This window comes from Sminthopsis crassicaudata, chromosome 3 (genome assembly GCF_048593235.1).
Source record: "Sminthopsis crassicaudata isolate SCR6 chromosome 3, ASM4859323v1, whole genome shotgun sequence".
Taxonomy (NCBI): Eukaryota; Metazoa; Chordata; class Mammalia; order Dasyuromorphia; family Dasyuridae; genus Sminthopsis; species Sminthopsis crassicaudata.
This window is the reverse complement of record NC_133619.1, coordinates 153,726,490-153,750,931: the sequence shown is the minus strand read 5'-3', so window position 1 is coordinate 153,750,931 and position 24,442 is coordinate 153,726,490. Positions and strand designations below refer to the sequence as shown.

At 34.8% G+C, this 24,442-nt stretch overlaps 1 protein-coding gene across 3 annotated transcripts in view; it reads right to left on the bottom strand.

The window, feature by feature from the left end:
• Positions 1–24,442, bottom strand: part of PCCA (propionyl-CoA carboxylase subunit alpha) — a 423,045-nt gene that overhangs the window by 126,440 nt on the left and 272,163 nt on the right. For all 3 annotated transcript variants that reach the window (XM_074299450.1, XM_074299452.1, XM_074299451.1), the window contains one exon: positions 10,465–10,567. In XM_074299450.1, coding sequence (XP_074155551.1) covers positions 10,465–10,567 — 103 coding nt within the window. The remainder of the gene's footprint in view (positions 1–10,464; positions 10,568–24,442) is intronic.

Here is a 24,442-nt window from a genome sequence, read left to right as displayed (position 1 = left end):
AATGTTTGCAGCAGCCCTTTCTGTAGTGGCAAGAAACCAGAAACTCTGTGGATGCTCATCAATTGCAAAAAGGCTGAATAAGTTATGGTATATGAATATTATGGAATATTATGCTTCTGAAAAAATAATCAGCAGGATGATTTCTGAGAGGCCTGGAGATACTTACATGAACTGAGGCTAAGTGAAATGAGCAGAATCAGGAAATCATTGTACACAGCAAAAAGATTATATGAAGATCAATTCTGATGGACATGGCTCTTTTCAACAATGAGGTGATTAAGGCCAGTTAAAATGATCTTACGATAAGGAGAGCCATATACACCCAGAGAGAGAACTGTGGGGACTGAGTGTGAATCACAACATAGCATATTAACTCTTCTTGTTGTTTGCATTTTGTTTTCATTCTCATTTTTTTTTCCTTTTTGATCTGATTTTTCTTGATCAGTACAGTGGGTGAGCACAAGTAACAGGATGTCACAGGTCAGTAATCTGTGTGAACACTGTAGTAACAGGATCTAATAGATCACGGTTTTGGTATTATACTACTGGGCAGTTAGGTGGAGGCAGCAGCTAGAACATTAGACTAAGTTGAAAATCTGATTTGATGTAGTAATTACCTCTGTGATCCTTGGCTACTCACTTAACTTTTCTCAACCTCAATTTCCTCATCTCTGAAATGGGGATGATAACACCTACACTGCAGGATTTTTGTGAGGATCAGATGAGGTAAGTTTGTTGCTCTTACTTAACATTATATAAATGGTACATACTTTACACCATTTAAATGTTAGCTATTATTATTAACTTATTAATATTGTAGGAAACAATGGATATGAAAATGAAATGCATATATACATGTTTATGAACTGATACAAATGAAATAAAGACAATGAGGAAAAAAATCAGAAAAATTCATTTAAATGGAAAGATCACCATTAACAAAAGATTATAAAGTATGCTGAAAAATTATAATCACCATATGGCTCCAAAGAAGAGATATGAGAGGACAAAGCCTCCTTCTTCTTTGCAAGGTGAGAAGAGGCTAGGGATATGAATAGTGCATATAATATTATAGGATGTTATTTAGTTTTTCTGAATTTTTTTCTTACTCTTTTAAGACTTCATTATTATAAGGGTTGGCTCTCTAAGCAGAAGTGAAATGATATAGCAGGAAATATAGCTGATGTAAAAACAAAAAATATATGTTAAATATATTGAAAAGCCTGGTAGGCTAAAGAGGAAGAGGAAATTGCAAGGAGCAAAGCCTTAGACTAAAATATTTTTTTAAAAATTTATCCGGGGCTAATGATATGATCTCTCAGAGAGACTGTCCTTTACAATCTGTATGGTAGGCATTACAACACTAGTACATATAGTTTTAGGTGTGTCATCATAAGCTCTGTTTCATCAAAAAAAATTAATATTTTTGCATCAATACTTACTAGTAATACTGGCCTACTATATTTTTCTCTCTCCCTAGTGCTTTCTTTCTCTGTAGCAGATTATTCGTATTTGAAATATTGTCTAGAATTCAATTAACTATCTCTTTGGACAAGAAGCTTTGCTTTTTTTTGTCTTCATTTATGGGTTATATATGTGTGGAAGGGGAATGGTTCATGACTTCCGTAATCACCTGAATTGGCTTGAGTTCCCATACTATCCAAAACAAGGCAGGCTGGCCTGGGAATCAGAGCCCGCCTCACAAGAGATAAAACTGAGCATTCCCGAAGCTGGGGGTATTGGAAGGTCCTAGCAATACTGGCTTATTGAACCGAGAATTTTGCCTGCTATGCCAGATAAAGCAACTCAAGTGATTTAAGCAAAGTCCCAGCTCAGAAAAACAGCCCAGGCCAGAGACGATCTGATTAGACTAGACCCCCACCCACCAGGGAATTTTATCTTCCTAGCCCCTGCTGCCTATGATTGCCCCCGCTTCTCATTGGGTTCGCATGTGTATGTGCTCGCCTACATAAGAAGAATCCCCCATGGACAGAATGTGACTGTTTGTCTTTTTTATACCAAACTCTGGCCAAACAAAAAAAGGTGACACTGTTCCTTCTCTTTCTGAGCCTAGGTTGTGAAGATTCTCAGGAAGACACTTTGGAGGAAAGACAAGAGGCAATATATATATATATATTATTCAAGTTAAATCAACACATCTTAAGAAACAACATACGCATATTGATATGATGGGGACAATGAACAAAGAATACCTACTAAGTGCTAGATACTGTGCTAAGCACTGGGCACAGAAAAGTGTTAAACCACTTGCTGCCCTTAAGAGCTCATAATCTAATGGGAGAGACAGCAATGGAAAGCAAACTATGTACAGAATAAATAGAAAATAATTAATAGGGAAGGCATTAGATGTAATAAAGGATGGGGAAGGCTCCAGCAAAAGATACAATTTTATTTGGACTTACAGGAAGGCAAGGAGGGCACTAGGTTAAAATAGCTCCAGAGTCACATTTTACCAGATCGGTCTCCAAAAGAGTTCCCACAGCCCTCGAGGGAAGAAATCCTTGTAGAAAGGAGGCCCAAGTTCCTCATCATTACCAGCAATAACTGCAGACCCAGGGTCTTCAAAAGGACAGAGTAGACAGAATGCTGCCTGAGCTCCCCAACTTGCCTCAGTATCTAGCCTCTCAGCCCACAGTATAATGTATAATGACTTTCCAGCATTGAGATATTTGGGGTGAACGTCAGAAAGATCTATCCCAATTGGGCAGGAGGGAACATGGATCAGTCCGGGAATATTGCGGAGAAACCCAGGGAGGACGGGCCCAGCACAGGGAATCGAGTAGGAAGCACTTAGGCAAAATTCTGCAACATTGGCTACTCTGTTCAAAGGGTCAGTGGATCCCCAGACTAGCCTTGAGACCTCCAATGCAACTACAGAAAGCAAACAGTAAGCCTGTGAATCACAACACAACAAGCAGGACTTGGCCATACACACTCAGTTCAGCCTGGAAGCCTGCAGCCCTCCAGCCCCAGCCCATCGAAGGCAGTGAGAGGCTCCTGTCATCCTGCAAGAGACAGACAATTCCTCCTGTATTTGGAGCAGAGCTCAACTTTTAAAAATAAGCAAAAAAGCAAAAAGAGCTCTGAATATAGAGAACTACTATAGAGACAAAGGAGATCAAAACCAAACCCAGAAGAGGAGAGCAAAGGCAAAATGCCCAGACAAAGTCATGAACTATATGAACACAACTACAAAACACTTTCCACACCACGGAGCTAAACAACTGCAAAAATGTCATTTGCTCCTGGATAGGCCAAACTAATATGATAAAAATGACAATACTACCTAAAGAAATCTACTTATTCAGTGCCGAACTAATCAAACTACCAAGAAATTAGTTTATGGAGCTAGAAAAAATAACAAAATTTATCTAGAAGAATGATAATGTTCTTGTTTGGTTTTGCGGAGGTCTTTGGAACAGCTTTCATTTCACCAGATTAATCACCACAAGAATAGCCTGGTGTTAAGGTCCAAATCCTTTATTATCTCTTTGCCTGGTGCTGGGCAGCTTTCTTAGAAGTCTTGGTTTCAGTGGAGAAATGAAGGAGGCCAGGGCAGGCATCCCAAGGATGAAGATGGAAATGAATCTCATTCTTCCCTCTGAGAGCTTGAGCTCCCAGCTTGTATGCTCTACACTGAGCATAAACCAATCATGATATCACTGGAAAACCTTATTTGTTGTAGGATTAAATCAATCCTACTGAACTTGGAGAACTATTAAGCACCATGCCAAACCAGACAACCATTGTCTTTATCAAGTCCACTGACTGAACATTTATAAGAACCCTTGTTCCATGTTCAGAGTTCTGGACCGTAACAAAGAACAAAGGTCAAAGATTTCAAGGAAAGTAATTAAAACAAAATGCAAAGGAAGGTGGCCTAGTTGTACCAGACCTTAAGCTACATTATAAAACAGTGATCATCAAAACCATTTGGTACTCGTAAGAAAAAGAGTAATGGATCAATAGATTAGGTTGGGTTCATAAGACACAATAGTCAATGATTATAATAATCTTGTGTTTCATAAACCAAAGACTCCAGCTTCTGGGATAAGAACTCACTGTCTGACAAAAAATTGCTTGGAAAATAGAAAAATAGTATGGCAGAAACTAGGTGTTAACCAACTTCTATACCTATACCAACATAATCTCAAATGGGTTAGACATAAAGGATGATACCATAAGCAAATTAGGAGAACACAGGCTAGTCTACCTCATAGACCTAGGAAGAAGGGAGGAATATTATGAAATACAAAATGGATAATTTTGATTACACTAAATTAAAAATGTTTTACACAAACAAAACCAATATACCCAATATTAGAAGGGAAGCAGAAAGCTGGGAAAAACATTTTTATACTGATTGTTTTGACAAAGGCATTATTTCCAAACATAAAGAGAATTATCTCATTGTTATAAACATATAAGCCATTCTGCAATTGATAAATGGTCATAAGATAGGAACAGATAATTTTCAGATTAAATTAAAGCCATTTCTACTAATATGAAAAAATGCTCTGAATCACTATAGATTAGAGAAATGCAAATTAAGACTGAATAAAGAATGTTGGAGGAACACGAATACATTGTTGGTGGAAGGCGCAAAATGATCACTATTCTACAACAATTCGGAACTGTACCCAAAGGGCTATAAATCTGTATATGTTCTTTGATCCAGTAATGTCTCTACTGAATCTGGATCCCAAAGAAATACTAAAAGAGTGAAAAAAGATACACATATGAAAAAAATTGTTTGTAGGAGCCTTTTTTTGTAGTGGCAAGGGAATGGAAATTCAGTGGAACCCATCAGTTGGGGAATAGCTGAATAAGTTATCTTATGAATATGATAGAATATTATTGTTCAGATTGATTCCAGGAAAATCTGGAAAAAATTAGATGAACTGCTGCTAAGTAAAGTGAGCAGAACTAAAAGAACATTATACCTGGTAACAACAAGATTATGTGATGATCAACTGTGATAGACTTGGCTCTTTTCAACAATGAAGTGATTCAACAAAATTCGAACAGACTTAGGATGGAAAGTGCCATCCACATCCAGAAAGAGAACTATGGAGACTCAGTGTGGATCAAAGCACAGTATTTTCATCTGTTGTTGTTCTTGTTCTTTGTTTGCTTGATTTTTTTTCCCTCTTGATTTGATTTTTTTTTGGTTTTTTTGCATAGCACGATAAATGTGCAAATACATTTAGAAGAACTGCACATGTTTAACTTATATTGGATTGCATGCTATCTAGGGGAGGGGAAGGGCAGAAGATAGGGAGAAAATTTTTGAACACAATGTTTTGCAAATGTGAATAATGAATACTATCTTTGCATGTATTTGGGGGGAAATATTATTTACTAACAGAAAAAAAGCAGGTGGGCAAAGGAGACCTGGGTTTAGTAGCACCTTGTTGACCAGTTAGCCTGCTTCCAAACTAACAATTCTCAATCAACTACCACACATAGTGCAGACAAGATAGCTTAGCTGAAGCACATTCCCAGAAGCAGAAAAAACAGGAAGCACATACCAAAAAAAAAACAAAAACAAAAAACAAAAAACAAACATACCAACTTAACTACTATGTCTTGAAATCCAAAAGCTTTGAGAATAGCAATATTTCCAGATCAGGATTCTTTCCAATATCCTGGTAAGTCCAATAAAGAAATGACCTGAAAACTGCACCTGTATGTGCTATCACTATAGTAACTTGATGACACAGAAAAGTACAATCTTACCATGAAAGTTCTTAGAAATTTCTAATGGTTTGACATCAAAAAATGATATATTAAGTTATAAGTGAGGATGATATGAAATAAGAGGTATTAATATTTACTTTGCAGCTATTTACTAAGTACCAATAGGATATTTCTATTTGAATTAAAGTTAAAACTGTCCATGTGTTCCTACATTAGATTTTTGTTTACTATTTCAATAGTTTTGTTTTTTGTTTGTTTGTTTTCAAGTCTGATTTTCAAAATTTTCTCTTTTTCTGCTTGTTTTGCTTGCTTATTTTTCAGGTAATTATTTAATTAATTAACTTTCTCATGATTTCCTTTTGTCAATATATGTGTTAAGACATAAATTTATCTGTAAGGACAACATTACCTGCATTTCCTGAGTTGGCATATTGTAACATAATATTAATTAGGATTCAGGGTTAAAATGAAAAGGTAGAATAAGATTTTTTTCAAATTTTCTGTGTTATTATTATTTCAAAAGGCTGTATTTAATATTTATACCCTTATGAGTTATTTCCTTTGTAGCACAAGAACAGGTTTTCATGAAGGTAAGTTTCTGATTTGATAATCAGGAAAATTCTACTATACATTTTTTCTGATCCTTTTTTTTTTTTAAGGCTGGGGTTAAGTGACTTGCCCAGGGTCACACAGCTAGGAAGTGTTAAGTGTCTGAGATCACATTTGAATTCGGGTCCTCCTGAATTCAAGGCTGGTGCTCTATTCCCTGAGCCACCTAGCTGCCCCTATTTTTTCTGATCCTTAAATTTTGCCTCATTTATTGTTCTACTAGATCTATCAAAATGTGAAAGAAATGTATAAAAGTTAAGTACAATTATTGTCTTATATTTATGCTTTTCACAATTCAAATAATTTTTCCTTTAAATAAAATGATGTAGTAATTCAATGAATATAATATATATATGTGTGTTTATGCATATATATCTGATTTTTACATTTTTCATTATCTAAGTCTATATATTCAATTCAACAATCATAGACTATTTCTAAAACTCTAAAAATGGAAAGATAAAACAAAATTAATCTGCCTTCAAAGAGCTTACTTTTTGCTGTAGTCTTGTCTGACAACATAGTTCACTCTACTTTTTGTGATTCAAATGAAGCTAATAAATTTTACTGCCTGACTTGATTTTAATGTCACATGAATATTTATTTTGAAAATGTTGCTCATATTTTAAAATGTCTTTCCATATGTCAAATCGAGTTATGTCTTTCTTTTCATTAAGAAAAAGATATACTGTTTTTTTAATCAATCCCACAAGATCAAGTTATAAAATACAATTTGCAAAGTTGTTAAACCTAAAATTTAGAAGAAAACTGTGTCAAAAACATAGAATTTTCATTGTAATAAAGAATACCTTAACTATTTTCCTGAGAAAATTAGAGAAATGCAAATTAAGACTGAGATACCACTTCACACCTCTCAGATTTGCTAAGATAACAAGATAATAATGAATTTTGGAGGAACATAAATAAATTTACCTCTTTCCTTTAAAAAATATTCTAAGCTCAAAAATAAAATAACAACTTTGAAGAAACAGAATTTGAAATATTATTATAATCCTAAAATCCAGGAAGGAAGTGCTAGAATATTTGACAAGTATGCCAAAGGAAAGGAAAAAGTTTGCTTTTAGGAATCATTATGTGCCAACATCAATAACTAATATAAAATGAGCACAAATATATACTGATAAATACACTAAAAATATATTGACAAACATGCATAACATATAAAGTATTTATGACATAATGAGCAAGTCTTTCATAAACTTATTAATACTTGAAGGACATAGATATTATAGTAATATAGTAATATTATAGTAATATAGTAACATGAAATAATATTACATAAAGACAATAGTATTATAATTTAAGAAAAAGCAAGTTGGAATTGGACAGCTTTAAAATATGATTTAAAATTAAAATGATTTATTTACAGGAAGTTAAACCCATAAAAGTTGCAAAAACATTTAAATATTTTGAAAAATTATAAAGTGCTTGGTTAAATCATCTTATAAACTTTAGTACAGCATGTTAATAGACAGGTGGATACACTTGGAAGGTAGAACAGTTTGCCTCCTATTGCAATAATTTGCCCCATTACACCAGTATGTCTTTCTCACATAGAGTTCCTTACACCTGTGCTCTGCAGTTTCCACTGTTGATCTATTAATTTGGGGGCATCTTTCAATATGTTGATATTTCTCAAAGTGTCTATATGATTGGGAGTTTGGGGTGTCTAAGTAATTATCTTTTCCATAATAAAAGCGAGCCTTTCAGCACAAATAAAACATGTTCTAATTTTAAATTCTCTCTGAATATGAATGTCTTTTCTCCCTTTAAAAGACAAATAAAGAACACTTAAATACATTAGCTAATTTCTTCTTGAATATCTTGAAAAATTAAAAGACTATAAATGTAAGATATTTTTCTAACAAAACCACTAAAACAATTTACTATTTTTTTTTAAAAAAAAAAGGGTTTATTTTTCCTTTGAAATATATTATCAAAAGCACATCTAAAATTTATATAGACAACATTTTATGTTTTGGATAATAACCTTAAGTCAACTGGAATATTAGACCTGCTGGAATAAAAAACTTCTTTGGCTATAAAAAGCAAAGATAACTATGTCCATAAGAAATACACAATGTCAGAGGGCAGCTAAGTGATACAGTATATAGAGCACCAGCCCTGATATCAGGAGGATCTGAGTTCAAATCTAGCCTCAGACACTTAACACGTCATAGCTGTGTGGCCCTGGGCAAGTCACTTAACACTAATTGCCTCAGCAAAAAAAAAAATAAAATAAAAATAAAAAAAAATAATAATAATAAATACACAATGTCCATAATTGTACATTCAATTTAATAAAGTGGAGATTAAACAACTGTTAACCAAGATGATTTTTTGGAATAATTTTTTAAGTAGACCTATGATAGAATTAATTTTCTTTCTAGTAAACTATCTGAGCTGCAATTTGACTATCCTAAGAAGTTTGACTATACCTATTGATCATATACTATTGCCAGAGAATCCTGTTCAGTAGGAGATCAAAGGTAAGTCGAGACACTTGGTGCATTTGTTAAGAGCCAGGTAAAGCTATAATTTGTGGAATCATGATTTAATACCTCTAATTTAGACTTTCAGAACTCAGGCCCCTTACTTATCATTGGGTAGACAATGTCCAAGACTTGTGGATGCCTGCTGGTAGGCTCCAAGTTCAGACTTCTCTGGGAATGAAGAAACAAATGAGAGGGAAGGACAGGGCTGAAGATAAATCCTGGTGTGTAGGGCTATTAAACGCTGGCCATGGCAAGACTGCAGGAAATAAGCGGGGTGGGGGGAGGGACACTAGGCACTTAATTAGAGCTACCTCACTGTGATCTATTCAAAATTAGTCCTTTACAAAGAGATAATATTTATATTAACTTATGCATTTATATTTAATCTAGCCAACTGTACAAATCTGCTGTAAATGACATATGACATTTATTTATTTTCAGGACTTACTCATGTAATATTTCAGTGAAATATCTTAATAATGGAATCAGCAATTTGAATGTACAAAATGAGCAAAATTTTGTAAAATATCCAAACTGACCAAACTAACTTTTGAAAAACTTATAATTTTTCAGTAATAACCAAGACCTGAAGTCTTGTTAGGCATTATCTACAATGATATTCCAATATTTTTATTATTGCTTCACTTAGATCTTATTTGAGAACTAACTTTGCAAAGAACTGGAGGAAATAAATCCAAAACAGCCATCAAGAGGGTAATACAAATCTAATATAACATAGTTTAATATAAAATTTATTGTGCCAATAGCATAACAACTTTCTTAGTATATGTAGCAAAGTGGTGGCATGGATATACTGCCACAGCAGAGAGAGAAAGCCTGAATGGAATTAAAATCTGGCCTAAGATACGTAAGTCACTTAAAATGGCTTGCCTGAGTTTCTTCATCTGTAATATGATCTAGAGAAGAAAATGAAAAACCATTCCAGTATTTTTGCCAGGAAAACCCCAGATGGAGTCACAAAGAGTAGGACCAACTGTCCTAAAAACTAAACTAAAAATGTAGTAAATTTTTTCCTCAAGAAATCCTGAACAAACTGACTCATACCAGTGTCAAGACTGTGATTCTTTTCTTTGATATAATTAATAGGTCTAAATATAAATATTGGACACATCATTATAGCTACTGACTATCTATCAAGAGGAACCCATGGTGGGGCAGAACACATGTACACACAGTAGATCATTAAAAATGCTGAAGATTAAATCTATCAGAGCACATGGATAAAACAATTTTGCTTACTATATCCTAGAATGAAAAAGGTTCTTTCTGTATTCTCTCCAAGATCTAGATAGCCTGTCAGAAGGCTGTCACTATATTATGACAGTCTGACTTATAAAAAAGTTTCCAAATGAATAACATCTGGTTTTATCTAAGTTTTGTGGTATATTCAATTACCTAAAATTCTTGGACCTCACAAAGAAAAGAAGAAATTTTATTTTCATTTAAGGAAAGAATAAGCTTGAGATGGTGCAAAATATGAAACATATGCATAAATATACCAGCTTACAGAAAAGCAAAACAGAACTGATAAACATTTTTAGAACTATAATTTGCACTTATTATTTCAAAATTGCTATAAAAAATAAATAAAACTTACACAAAATTTTGAACCACTGTTTGATGCTACGACAGAATGAATTTCATCTCCCATTTTGATTGATAGATCCCAGTTTGTTATTTTTGGTTTAAGAATGGGAACTCTAAAGAAAAAAAGAAAGAAAAGTAATTAATATTTTCATATTACTCCCTTTTACATTAAACTGGTCTCCCTTGCTTGATTTTCTTTCAAAAACTGAAATTAAGTTAATGATTCAGTCAAAAAGTACATATCCAATTATCCTTAAAAAAAAAAAAAAAAAAAAGCAATCCTATTTGCAAAGTTGTCCCTAAATCATAAATGAGCTGTTTTATAAAAATGTGTTTATAGCTTGCAATATATTTTCACAAAGAAATCATGTTATAAGTCATTAGGTTCTAGGTCAGATGAACCCCTCCCCCCCAAAAATATGTTAAACACAGCAGTAGGAAATTCACATTTACATAATACTTTAATATTTGCAAAATACTCTTTTTAAAATAATTAAGTTGTGTAGTCCTACCCCATAATATGAATGAGGAAACTGAGGCTCCAACTGCATAAGTAACTTAAAGAGCTAGAAAGCAACATAGGATTTGAACTCAGGCATCCTGAATCAAAATCTTACTTTCTCAACTATATCACACTATCACAAAGAACAATCTTTTTCTAGAAAGACACATCTGATGTTACAACTAAGGCCAGGAACACATTTTTCTCTATCTTCATATGAGCTTAGGTGGCTCAGTGGCTAAAGCACTGGTCTTGGAGTCAGGAAGATCAGAGTTCAAATCCATTCTCAGAAGCTTGTGAGCTGTGTGACTATGGGCAAATCACTTAAGCTCTGTTTTCCTTAAACAACTGGAAAAGAAATGGCAAACCAGTCTTATTTTGTTAACGTGGAGTTAAAAGGACTCTCTGAACCCTAAGACACAAACGAGGCGTCCTATAGATTTTTAACTGCATAAGGACTGACTACTAAGAAGATAAGGAGATATATGAAATATAGGATTAAAACTGTAAAGTATAAAAGTTTGAAATACTCTTTAGGCCCGAGATTGGTTCTTCTTTAACGTCATATCATTTCTTTTCTTCTTATTTTTTTTATTATAATTAAAGCTGCTTATTTTCAAAACATATTCATAGATAATTTTCAACATTCACCTTTGCAAAACCTTGTGTTCCAAAATTTTCCTTCTCTTCCTTCCCACCCCCTCCCCTAGATGGCTGGTAATCCAATGTTAAACATGTGCAATTTTTCCATATGTGTTTCCACAATTATCATGAAGCACAAGAAAAATCAGATCAAAGAAAAAAAAACAAAAAACAAAAAAAAAACAAGCAAACAAAAAAAGATTGTAAATACTACTTTGTGAGCCACACTCAGTCTCCATAGTCTTCTCTCTGGGTCCAGAAAGCTCTCTTCATCACAAGACCATTGGAACTAGCCTGAATCAACTCATTATTGAAAAGAGTCATGTCCATCAGTGTAAAGGGCTAGAACTGAGCAATGCACTTGGATAATGAAGCACGTGAGAGTAATTGCCAATTGGACGGTTCCCTATTAACTTGTTTGAAGGTTGACCCTCCCCAGCTGTTCTGTGCTGACTTGATTGGTGGGACAAAAAGAGGGTGAGAGACCTGTGTGGGAGGAGGAAAAGGAGAAGAAGGAGAAACTTGGGTGACCTGGAGTTGGAGGGTGACCGTAAAAGATCAAGAATAAAGACATTTAGTGATCCTGACTCCGGCTGATTTCTGGGAAGACAGAGTTCCAGCATTTGGTGTCCAAACGTGGGGCTGGCACCCTACTTCCACTGAAGTCCTCCTGTGACCAGGAGATTAGGTGAGTATTCTAATAGAAATAAGGAACTTACCTTGTTAAGGACTAAACCAGCAATCTCTAATAGCTGAGATGGGGCAGGTGTTAGGTACAAACATTTCCTCAGTCTCAGCCGACCCTGCTCCAACCCCAGCCCCTGCTTCAGCCTCATCTAGAAATGCTCTAGAGGATATAATTAAGATAATTGATGAGAAAAGTTTACTTGTTACCAGACCACAAATGGATAATCTTTTAGACTCATTGAATCGCAGGTCCCCTTGGTTCTTAAAGGAAGAAAAACTAAGTGTAGATAACTGGAAGCTAGTGGGACTTGAAATGAAAGAATTTTACTCAAAAAATGGGCTTTGTTCAATTTCCCCAGAGGTATTTTATCTATACAACGTGATTCAATTAGACTTAAGCTATGGAGCAAGTTATAGAAGAAGGAAAAGTTCTAAAAATGAACAGAGGAGGAAGTGTGAGGAACAAAAGATAGAAGATAAGCAAACTCAGGACATTGCCAGAGGGCAAGGGGATTTGAATGAGGAATCTGAGTGTGTAGACTCTGATTGTCCAGAAGAAATTTCAATCCCCACCTAGAGAGCAGATTATTGATCAGCCCACATCCACTCCACCTTCAGGGACAGAGGGAGGAGGAGAAGTGGGAGGGGCGGTGACATCATCAGCACCTCCCTCCAGCAATTACCAACCCTTATAACTAGATTACAGAAAGGGCTTATTGAAGCGATTGAAAATGGAAAAGAAATAGATAATGATTTCAAACTTCAAATTTTTCCCGTGATTCAACAGCATAATTCTGCAGGTCAAGAAAGTAGAAGATATGCTCCTTTTAATATGGATGTCCTTAAAGACCTGAAAAAATCTTGCACTGTCTTTGGGGCTACATCAGATTATGTTAAGATGTTAATACACAATTTGGCTTATGAAACCTTAACCCCTAGTGACTGGAAAGTCATTGCAAAGTTGTGCTTAGAACCTGGACAAAACTTGTTGTGGTTTTCTGAATATAGTGAGCTCTGTAGGATTCAAGCCCAACGAAATAGTCAAAGTGGAGTTAATACTTCAATCACCTGTGACCTACTAACAGGTGTAGGTTCTTATGCAGACGCTTCAGTATAGATTAATTACTCCACAACAGCATTTGAGCAAATGGCTGCTGCTGCTATCAAAGCATGGGCTTCTCTCCCCAGTAAAAACGACAAGGGTGAGACATACATAAAAATTGTACAAGGACCAAATGGACCTTTTGCTGATTTTGTGGCATGTTTGCAGTCAGCTTTCAGGATTCACATTTGCAATGCCAGCAGCAAAAGAGACAGCCCAAGTGGTCACTGAATTCCTTATACAAGCATTTGCAATTATGGGTGTGCCACAAGCAATAAACAATGGACCTGCATATACGGCTAAACATTTTACACACTTTTATGCACAGTATAAGATTTTACATACCATGGGCATACCCTTTAATCCTCAAGGTCAGGCAATAGTAGAGAGAAGAAACAGACATTAAGACACTCCTCCAAAAACAAAAGAAAGGGGGAGCCACAGATAACCCTAGAGAACTTCTAAATTTAGTTCTCTATACCATTAATTTTTAAATTTTTGACAAAGATGCACTGGCTCCGGCAGACAGGTTTTATAACCCACTGGAAGGGCAGTGTCCAGTGTGAGCATCTCCACTGTCTTTAGATAATCGCCAGATGATGTAGAGAGACCCAGAAAGTGGTGAATGTAAGGGACCAGATAGGTTAACTGCTTGGGGAAGAGGATTTGCTTGTATCTCCACAGATGGAGAAGGAATCAGATGGGTGCCAACGAGCCGTATTCACCTTGTCCATCAGAGAGAGACAGAGCAGACCCTTGAAATGAAGGAGAAGATCCAAGAAACATCGGGTGGTTCCATTGCTGACTGTGCCCACCACTGAAAGAACCTGGCAGTTATGGCGTTTGACCCATGGACATCAAAAACTGTTGGACTTGAAAATCCTAAGGAATCATTGGATTCTCTGAGGCATCATAGGACTATTGTAGGACTGAAAGTCCTCAGGAATCATTGGATTCTCTGAGACATCATAAGACTGACGTGGGACTTCAAAAACTTGTGGGGATCATTGGATTCCCTAACACGTGAAGCAATGGACAATAGATTGGTTTTGGACTATCTCTTGGTTGCTGAAGAAGGCATGTATGTGTGACTGATGTTTACATACCCTCCTTCTAGGACTTCTGGAAATCTCTTACAATACCATGTTGATTTATATTGTTTGTTATATCACTAATTGCATGTACAATTCCTGTTTGTTACACCACATTGAGTCTGCACTGACTATGGGGAGAGTCACCACTAATAGCCTCTGTGTTATTGCTATGTGCTTGTGTAATAACTCCCATGATGATGGGTTTGTGCATACTTGTCTCTAATAAGGCCCTTCAACCCAGAAACCCGCTAGCAAATCCCCACTTCTCTTTGGTGCTTTTCATCTCCCCTCCTGAGAAGTCAGGGGGGGCGTGATCACCTCCTTTTGGGGGCTCTCACCTCCCTGAAAAGTCAGGGATGGCACGACCACCTGTGGTCTAAAACAAAAGAAAGTGGGAGATGTAAAGGGCTAGAACTGAGCAATGCACATGGATAATGAAGCAGGTGAGACTAATTGCCAATTGGACAGTTCCCTATTAACTTGTTTGAAGGTTGACCCTTCCCAGCTGTTCTGTGCTGGCTTGATTGGTGGGACAAAGAGGGGGAAGTGACTTGTGGGGGAGGAGTAGGAGGAGAAATTTGGGTGGTGGAACTCACGCTCTCTCGCACTCTTGACCTGGCGTTGGAGGGTGACAGTAAAAGATCAAGAATAAAGACATTTAGTGATCCTGACTCCGGCTGATTTCTGGGAAGACAGAGTTCCAGCATATCAGAATTGATAATGGCATAATCTTGTTGCTATTATATACAGTGTTTTCCTGATTCTACTCACTTCACTTAATATAAGTTCATGTAAGTCTCTCCAGGCCTTTCTGAAATCATCCTGAAGATTGTTTCCTAAAGAAGAATAATATTCACCCCCAACCAAAAATTAAACTTGAAATACAAAAATTAAAAGGAGAAATCAATAATATTGAAAGTAAAAAAACTATTGAATTAATAAATAAAACCAAGAGTTGGTTTTATGAAAAAGCCAATAAAATAGATAAACCTTTGGTAAATTTGATCAAAAAAAAGAAAGAGGAAAATCAAATTGATAGTCTTACAAATGAATAGGGGGATCTTACCACCAATGAAAAGGAAATTAGAGAAATAATAAGGAGTTACTTTGCCCAACTTTATGCCAATAAATTTGATAACTTAAGTGAAATGGATGACTTCCTCCAAAAATATAGGCTTCTCAGATTAACAGAGGAGGAGATAAATTGCTTAAATAGTCCCATTTCAGAAAAAGAAATAGAACAAGCTATTAATCAACTCCCCAGGAAAAAATCCCCAGGGCCAGATGGATTCACATGTGAATTCTACCAAACATTTAAAGAACAATTAGCCCCAATGTTATATAAATTATTTGAAAAAATAGGGGATGAAGGAGTCCTACCAAACTCCTTTTATGACACAGACATGGTACTGATACCTAAACCAGGTAGATCAAAAACTGAGAAAGAAAATTATAGATCAATCTCCTTAATGAATATTGATGCTAAAATCTTAAATAAGATATTAGCAAAAAGACTTCAGAAAATCATCTCCAGGATAATACACTATGATCAAGTAGGATTTATTCCAGGAATGCAGGGCTGGTTTAATATTAGGAAAACTATTAATATAATTGACCATATTAATAATCAAATTAATAAGAACCATATGATCATCTCAATAGATGCAGAAAAAGCATTTGACAAAATCCAACATCCATTCCTACTAAAAACTCTTGAGAGTATAGGAATAAATGGACTATTCCTTAGAATAATCAGGAGCATATATTTAAGACCTTCAGCAATCATAATATGCAATAGAAATAAACTGCAACCTTTCCCAGTAAGATCAGGAGTGAAACAAGGTTGCCCACTATCACCATTACTATTCAATATAGTACTAGAAACGCTAGCCTCGGCAATAAGAGCCGAGAAAGAGATTCAAGGAATTAGAGTAGGAAATGAGGAAATTAAACTATCACTTTTTGCAGATGACATGATGGTATACTTAGAGAACCCCAAAGACTCTTCTAAAAAGCTACTAGAAATAATTCAAAATTTCAGCAAAGTGGCAGGATACAAAATAAATCCACATAAATCCTCGGCATTTTTATATATCACTAACAAAATGCAACAGCAAGAGATACAAAGAGAAATTCCATTCCAAACAAATGTTGAGAGTATAAAATATTTGGGAATCCATCTACCAAAGAAAAGTCAGGAATTATATGAGAAAAATTACAAAACACTTGCCACAAAAATAAAATCAGATTTAAATAATTGGAAAGACATTCAGTGCTCTTGGATAGGCCGAGCGAATATAATAAAGATGACAATACTCCCCAAACTAATCTATTTATTTAGTGCTATACCAATCAGATTCCCAAGAAACTATTTCAATGACCTAGAAAAAATAACAACAAAATTCATATGGAAGAATAAAAGGTCAAGAATTGCAAGGGAACTAATGAAAAAAAACTCAGAGGAAGGTGGTCTAAGTGTACCTGATCTAAAGCTATATTATATAGCAGCAGTCACCAAAACCATTTGGTATTGGCTAAGAAATAGACCGGTAGATCAGTGGAACAGATTAGATACAAAGGACAAAAAAGGGTACATCTATAGCAATCTAATCTTTGACAAACCCAAAGATACCAACATTAGGGATAAAAATTCATTATTCGGAAAAAACTGTTGGGAAAACTGGAAATTAGTATGGCAGAAATTAGATATGGATCTACACTTAACACCATATACCAAGATAAAATCAAAATGGGTCCATGATTTAGGCATAAAGAGGGAGATCATAAATAGATTAGAGGAACAGAGGATAATCTACCTCTCAGACTTGTGGAGGAGGAAGGAATTTATGACCAGAGGAGAACTAGAGATCATTATTGATCACAAAATAGAAGATTTTGATTACATCAAACTAAAAAGTTTCTGTACAAATAATACTAATGCAAACAAGATTAGAAGGGAAGTAACAAACTGGGAAAATATTTTTAAAAACAAAGGTTCTGACAAAGGTCTCATTTCCAAAATATATAGAGAACTGACCCTAATTTATAAGAAACCGAACCATTCTCCAATTGATAAATGGTCAAAGGATATGAACAGACAATTCTCAGAGGAAGAAATTGAAACTATATCCACTCACATGAAAGAGTGTTCCAAATCACTATTGATCAGAGAAATGCAAATTAAGACAACTCTGAGATACCACTACACACCTGTCAGATTGGCTAAGATGACAGGAACAAATAATGATGAATGTTGGAGGGGATGTGGGGAAACTGGGACACTAATACATTGCTGGTGGAGTTGCGAAAGAATCCAGCCATTCTGGAGAGCAATCTGGAATTATGCCCAAAAAGTTATCAAACTGTGCATACCCTTTGACCCAGCAGTGCTACTACTGGGATTATATCCCAAAGAAATACTAAAGAGCGGAAAGAGACATATATGTGCCAAAATGTTTGTGGCAGCTCTTTTTGTTGTAGCTAGAAACTGGAAGATGAATGGATGTCCATCAGTTGGAGAATGGTTGGGTAAATTGTGGTATATGAAAGTTATGGAATATTATTGCTCTGTAAGAAATGACCAGCAGGAGGAATACAGAGAGGCCTGGAGAGACTTAAATCAACTGATGCTGAGTGAAATGAGCAGAACCAGAAGATCACTGTACACTTCAACAACAATACTGTATGAGGATGTATTCTGATGGAAGTGGAAATCTTCAACATAAAGAAGATCCAACTCACTTCCAGTTGATCAGTGATGGACAGAGGTAGCTACACCCAGAGAAGAAACACTGGGAAGTGAATGTAAATTGTTAGCACTAATATCTGTCTGCCCAGGTTGCATGTACCTTCGGATTCTAATGTTTATTGTGCAACAAGAAAATGATATTCACACACATGTATTGTACCTAGACTATATTGTAACACATGTAAAATGTATGGGATTGCCTGTCATCGGGAGGAGGGAATAGAGGGAGGGGGGGATAATTTGGAAAAAATGAATACAAGGGATAATATTATAAAAAATATATATATAATAAAAAATTAAAAAAAAAAAGAAGAAGAAGAATATTCTATAACATTCATATACTATAACTTATTTCAGCCATTCTCTATCTGATGGGCATCCATTCAGTTTCCAGTTCCTTGTCACTATGAAAAGGACTGCTACAAACATTTTTGCACATCTCTGTCTTTTTCCCTTTATGATCTCTTTGGGATAAAGACCCATTAGAGATACTGGTGGATTAAAGGATGTGCACAGTTTGAGAACCTTTGGGCATACTTCCAAACTGCTCTCCAGAATGGTAGTATCCATTCACAATTCCACCAACAATGTATTAAGTTTTCCAGTTTTCCCACATTCTCTCCAACATTCATCATTTTCTTTTCCTGTCATCTTAGTCAATCTGAGAGGTATGCCATAAGTAGTACCTCAGAGTTGTCATAAGTTACATTTCTTTGATCAATATTGATTTAGAGCATTTTTTCATATGACTAGAAACGACTCTAATTTCTTCATCAGAAAATTATTCAATTTGACCATTTATCAATTGGAGAATGAATTCTCATAAATTTGAGTCAATACACTATATATTTTAGAAATGAGGCCTTTATATATTTTATATTACTTGGATGTAAATTTTTTTCCCCAGTTTATTGCTTCCTTTTAAATCTTGTCTGCATTAGTTTTGTTTATACACATTTTTTTAAACTTAATATAACCAAAATTGCCCATCTTACATTCCACAATGTACTCTAGTTCTTTGGCCACAGAGCTTCCTTCTTCACAGATCTGAGAGGTAGATTATCCTTTGCTCTTCTAATTTGCTTATAATAAATATCATTCTTTATGTCTAAATCATGGTCCCTTTAGCAAGATGTCATTTCTAAGATTATCTTTTAATTAGATCTATTTTTGCTTTTGCTTCATCTGAGATCAGGATGGCTACCCCTATGTTTTGTTACTTCAGATGAAGCATAATAGATTCTGCTCCAGTCTTTTACCTTTACTCTGTAAGCATCACTGTGCTTTAAATGTGTTTCTTATAAACATATTGTAAAATTCTGGCTTTTAATCCAGTCTGTTATCTTCTTCCATTTTATGGGAAAATTCACATTCACACTTAAAATTACAAACTATATTTTCTGCCATCTTATTTTCTCCAAGTTATACTTCTCTCTTTCGTTTTCTACCTTTCCCTCATCCACAATTGTTTTGCTTTTGATCACTACCTTCTTCAAACAGTCCTGTCCCTCACTTATCCCTTTCCCCTTTTACTTCTCTTCTCCCTTCTGTTAACCTCTCCACTTTTCTTTGTTATAGTCTAGGAATAGGCCTGCTTCATTTCCTATTGCTTCAGATTTGTTTGCTTTCTATTTTAACCCATTTTCTTTATCCTGCTTTTACCTCCCTGCCAAATTTTAGAAGCAAACATCTTATAATTGATCACTAACTTATTAAGGTGTATTTGTATATTTATTTATTAAGGTCTGTATGCATGTTTTTTGTTAAAAGAAATGGGAAAGTGAGGAAGATAAGCCTTCTTACAGCTAGTTTTACTTCTACTTCTACTTTTTTTTTTTAACCAGAGGAAAATATTCTGGAACAATGCTTAAAGGAGGAGAAATAGTCATAAAGACTTATTTTTTTCTTACATTTTCCTCAGTTGCCTTTTCCTGAGACACAAAGCATCATCATCTAATATATGTTTTTTAAGTCTTCCAACCTTTGAAATATCTTTAAAAGATATCATTTTGATCAAATCAATCTCTTCCAGATTTCATTCAATTGAACAACATTTATTAAGTACCAGGTATAGCCAAGATGAGAGAGTAGAAGAAGCACTTCAGTCCAACCCTTTCAACATTGTCATTGCACCACCAACAAATGGTAAAGGTGAGGAAATTCTCCCTCAAGACAATATAGGAGGTTGGAAGGAGAGTGTTGCTGTGACACTACATGTGTAGTAGCATTGTAGCATCAGCAGCTAAAAGCCTTAGAAGTGGCAGCAATAACTTCAGAAGCTCTCAGACCAAACAAAATAAAGGGATTGGAAAATTGTTCAGAGACATTACATGATACTATATACTAACAATGGGCTCAAAACTGGGTTGTGTTTGACAACTCCACTGCCTATACCCACTTTTATTGCACAGCTCCAGAGTAGAAAAAAAGTACAAGTACTTGTGACTGAAAAATGAGCAGGGACCCAAAAAGCAACAGTATTTGTATTCTAAAGGGATTAGATACTCTGAGGAGCAATCTGTAATTAAGCAGGGACCCTTCCTAGGTAAGTGCCACAACTCAGACCAGGAGACCACAGAAACCACAACAAACCAGGATGACATCACGTTAGAAGTACTAAAAACATATAAATTGCCAGAAGTGAAAAAAAAAAGCCTGAAACTCACCCTCAGGTGAAGAGAAACCAACTTTAACAGAAAGTTCAAAGTCAAGAAACAGACTAAAAAAATGAGCAATGATGAACAATCAAAAGAAAAAAACAAACAACAACATAAACAACGCAAAAAACCCCTGACAATAAAGACTACTTTGCTGATGGAAGATCAAGATACAAATTTAGAAGAATACAACTTGAAATAGCTACAAGCAAAATGTCCAAGAAAAATGCAAATTGGATGTAAAGCCCAAAAATTAAAAGGCCAAAAAAAAAAGGTTTTTTGTTTTGTTTGAAAAATCAAATGACAGCGGTAAAGGAAAAATTGGAAAAAAGACATGAAAGCAATGTAAGAAAATCATGAAAAGAATGGCTAGGTAAAAAAAGTACAAAAAAGTTAAGAAAATGATACCTTAAATGGTAAAAGAGATAGAAAACTGCACTGATAAAAAGAATTTTTTTGTGTAAGAGTTATCTAACTTCATTAAGAAAAATAATTCCATAAAAAAATCACAGGAAAGTTAAAGGAAAAACAAAGTATTTTAGATAAATCTGGAGAGAAAAACATGACTTTCATCTGAAGAGATTGGGTAAGTCTTCATGGAAGAGTAGCACTCAAACTGGACCTTAAAGAGGAATTTATTAAGTAGATAGGAATAAGTGCCAGGCAAGAAGATCCATTCCCCCTCCCTCCCTCCCTCTCTGTCTCACACACACACACACACACACACACACACACACACACACACACACACACACACACACACACACACACTCTCTCTCTCATGCAAATGGGGTCCAATGACTTGCTTTTCAAACTCAATGTCACATGTTGAAAACATAAAACATTCTTTTTCCTCAATCCCCAAACCTTTTTCTGAACTTCCCCGTTTCTTTCAAAGGTACCATTGGTTTAAAAGGCACTAATAAAAAAAAGGTTTTCATTCTATCTAATCAGATGATTCTATCTATCTAAGCCTGTTGATGCTACTTTTACCATTTATAAGAGTTCCCTCTCCTTTAGCCAAACACTGAAATAGCCTCCAATTTGGTTTTCTTGCCTCCCCACTCCAATATGATCATCACCTAGCCCCAATGGTGACTTCCCTACTAAAGTACATGTCTCATTACATCATTCACCTTCTCAAGAAAAACTCAAATGGTTCTGTAATATTTCTGAGATCATTAAGTCATTTAGGCTTTCAGATATTAGCTTCAATCTTACCTTTCAGCATTAACATACATTATTCTCCTTCCACTTTATATTTCAGACAAACTGGTTTTCTTGCAAGTCCTCATATATAACACTCTCCGATTTCTGTGTCACTGCAAAGATTGTTACCCATGACTGGAATGAATCCCTCTCACAATCTATAGTTTCCTTCAACACTCAGCTAAAGCACCACTGTTGATGGGAGATCTTTCCTGACTCCTGCCAGCTGCCAGTGATTCCCTTAAAAATAACGATTTATTTCATTGGGGCTGGGATTACAAATGTAGATGTTTTCCAAGATTGAATGTAAGTTCTTGAGGACAAGCAAGGAATTTTTTTTTCATTTTTTATCATTGTAGCACAAACCACATGATTAATAAGTGTTTGTTGAGAATTATCTTGTCCTCTCCTTAACTTTGAATGGTTAGTTTTCTTCTCAATTGTTTCCTTGAATTAATATTTCTTATAATGTTCTTTTGTTCTTTCCACATAATGAATGGATCCTTAATTCCAAGTTATGTAAGATTGTATCTTCTCACTGAAAAAGTTTATGGGATCTTTTGGCCTATTCTTTGGAAATTCTTTAACATATGTTAAACTTAAGAAATGGTGATAGAGCCAATGTCCTTACTTCCCCTTTACTTCTCACTTTTCAGAGCTTTTTTTTTTTTTTTTAAATAAACATCCTGGGGGAGAGGAAATTAACATGATTTGCATCATGTTAAAAAGTAATTTTTCATCACTTTTGTTCCTACATGATTTATTTTAATTCTATGCTCTCATCAATTTATAATCTGACGATAGGTAACTGATTGTTAAAGGGCTGCTATTTTCTGTTAAGAAACCATAGCAAAAAGCATTCATTATCAGGTGGTCAAACTTCTGGTGATGAAGTCTTGCATATTTAGGCAAATTAGTTTTTGCAAAATATCTTGGCAAACCTGGCAGGGCCTAACAGCATAGGTTTCAAGAACCTAAACTCTTATGATGCTATAAGGTTTCAGAATAAAATTAGGTTGGGGTGGGGGAATACTTGAAAGCAATAAACAATTCATTGAATGATCTATTCTTTTTATACTTAAAAGAGTCCATCAATAAATAATAGTGATTTAAATTAATAAATGCATTCAATATTTGGACACGTCTTGCTTTCTGTTCCAGGTATTCATGCTAAATGAGTATTTTTTTTTTTTTCAAATGCTGATACTTGAAATTAAGGCAGAGGATTTTGGGACAATAACTTACTATTTTTCATAGCAAAAGTACAAACAGAATTCCTATCATGAATTATTAATTCTCTATTCACAAATAAATGATAAATTTGAAGATAGTTCTAGAAAATGATGTCAGCATTCCTAAAAGAATTCATGGATCATTCAGTGATTCTCAAACTGAGACACTCTTAAACTTTATTAAGGGGAACAGCTAAGCTATATGGTGCAATAGATGAAGCACTGGCCCTGGAGTCAAGAATACCTGAATTCAAATTGTGCCTCAGACACTTTATAACACTAGCTAGCTGTGTGACCTTGGGCAAGTCATTAACTCCAATCGCCCAAGAGCTTTTTTTTATGTGGGTACAGAAAGGTAATATGAATTCATTAGGATCTCAGAGTGAGTATTTAATGCAAGATCTCCCGCTTTTGAAGTCACAAGACATGTTTAAATTCTCACTCTGCTACAACCTGAGACAGGTTACTTTATCTTCTCATCTTTAATTTCTCTAAGATTTCTTCCCATTCTGTGATTTAAAGAGTCCAAATTCAATATTTTTTCTACTACCCACAGCACAGAAAAATCAACCTGTGGAATTATGTCTTCTACAAATTTTAATAATTGATATATATAGATATAGATATAGATATAGATATAGATATAGATATAGACATACAGATATATAGATACACACACACACACACACATTCCAGTGGCTATAATGATACAAAGTAGAAGGCAAAATTTAAAGTAAATTATACTCATGGCAATAATAATAGCACTTCCAAGATCCTTAACATATATTATTTCATTTGATTCTCTCAATTCTGTGAAGGATGTGCTATTATTATTCCTGTTTTATAAGTGAGGAAACTGAGTCTCAGAGAAGTAAAGTAAATATAGGATAAACATAAAAAATATCAGAACATATAACATATAATAGTATGCTTTCTGAAATAAATGCCCAATAGAGAAATTAAATAAATTCAATTACACAAACATTATTTAGTAACTAATTTTGTTCAAGAGTTAAGGAATCAGATGCAGTGATCTGGAGTTGGTTCAACCATCTTAAAAATTCCTTAAACCTTTCCAAGATAGATGACCAATAAATTTTCTTTTAATAAATTTT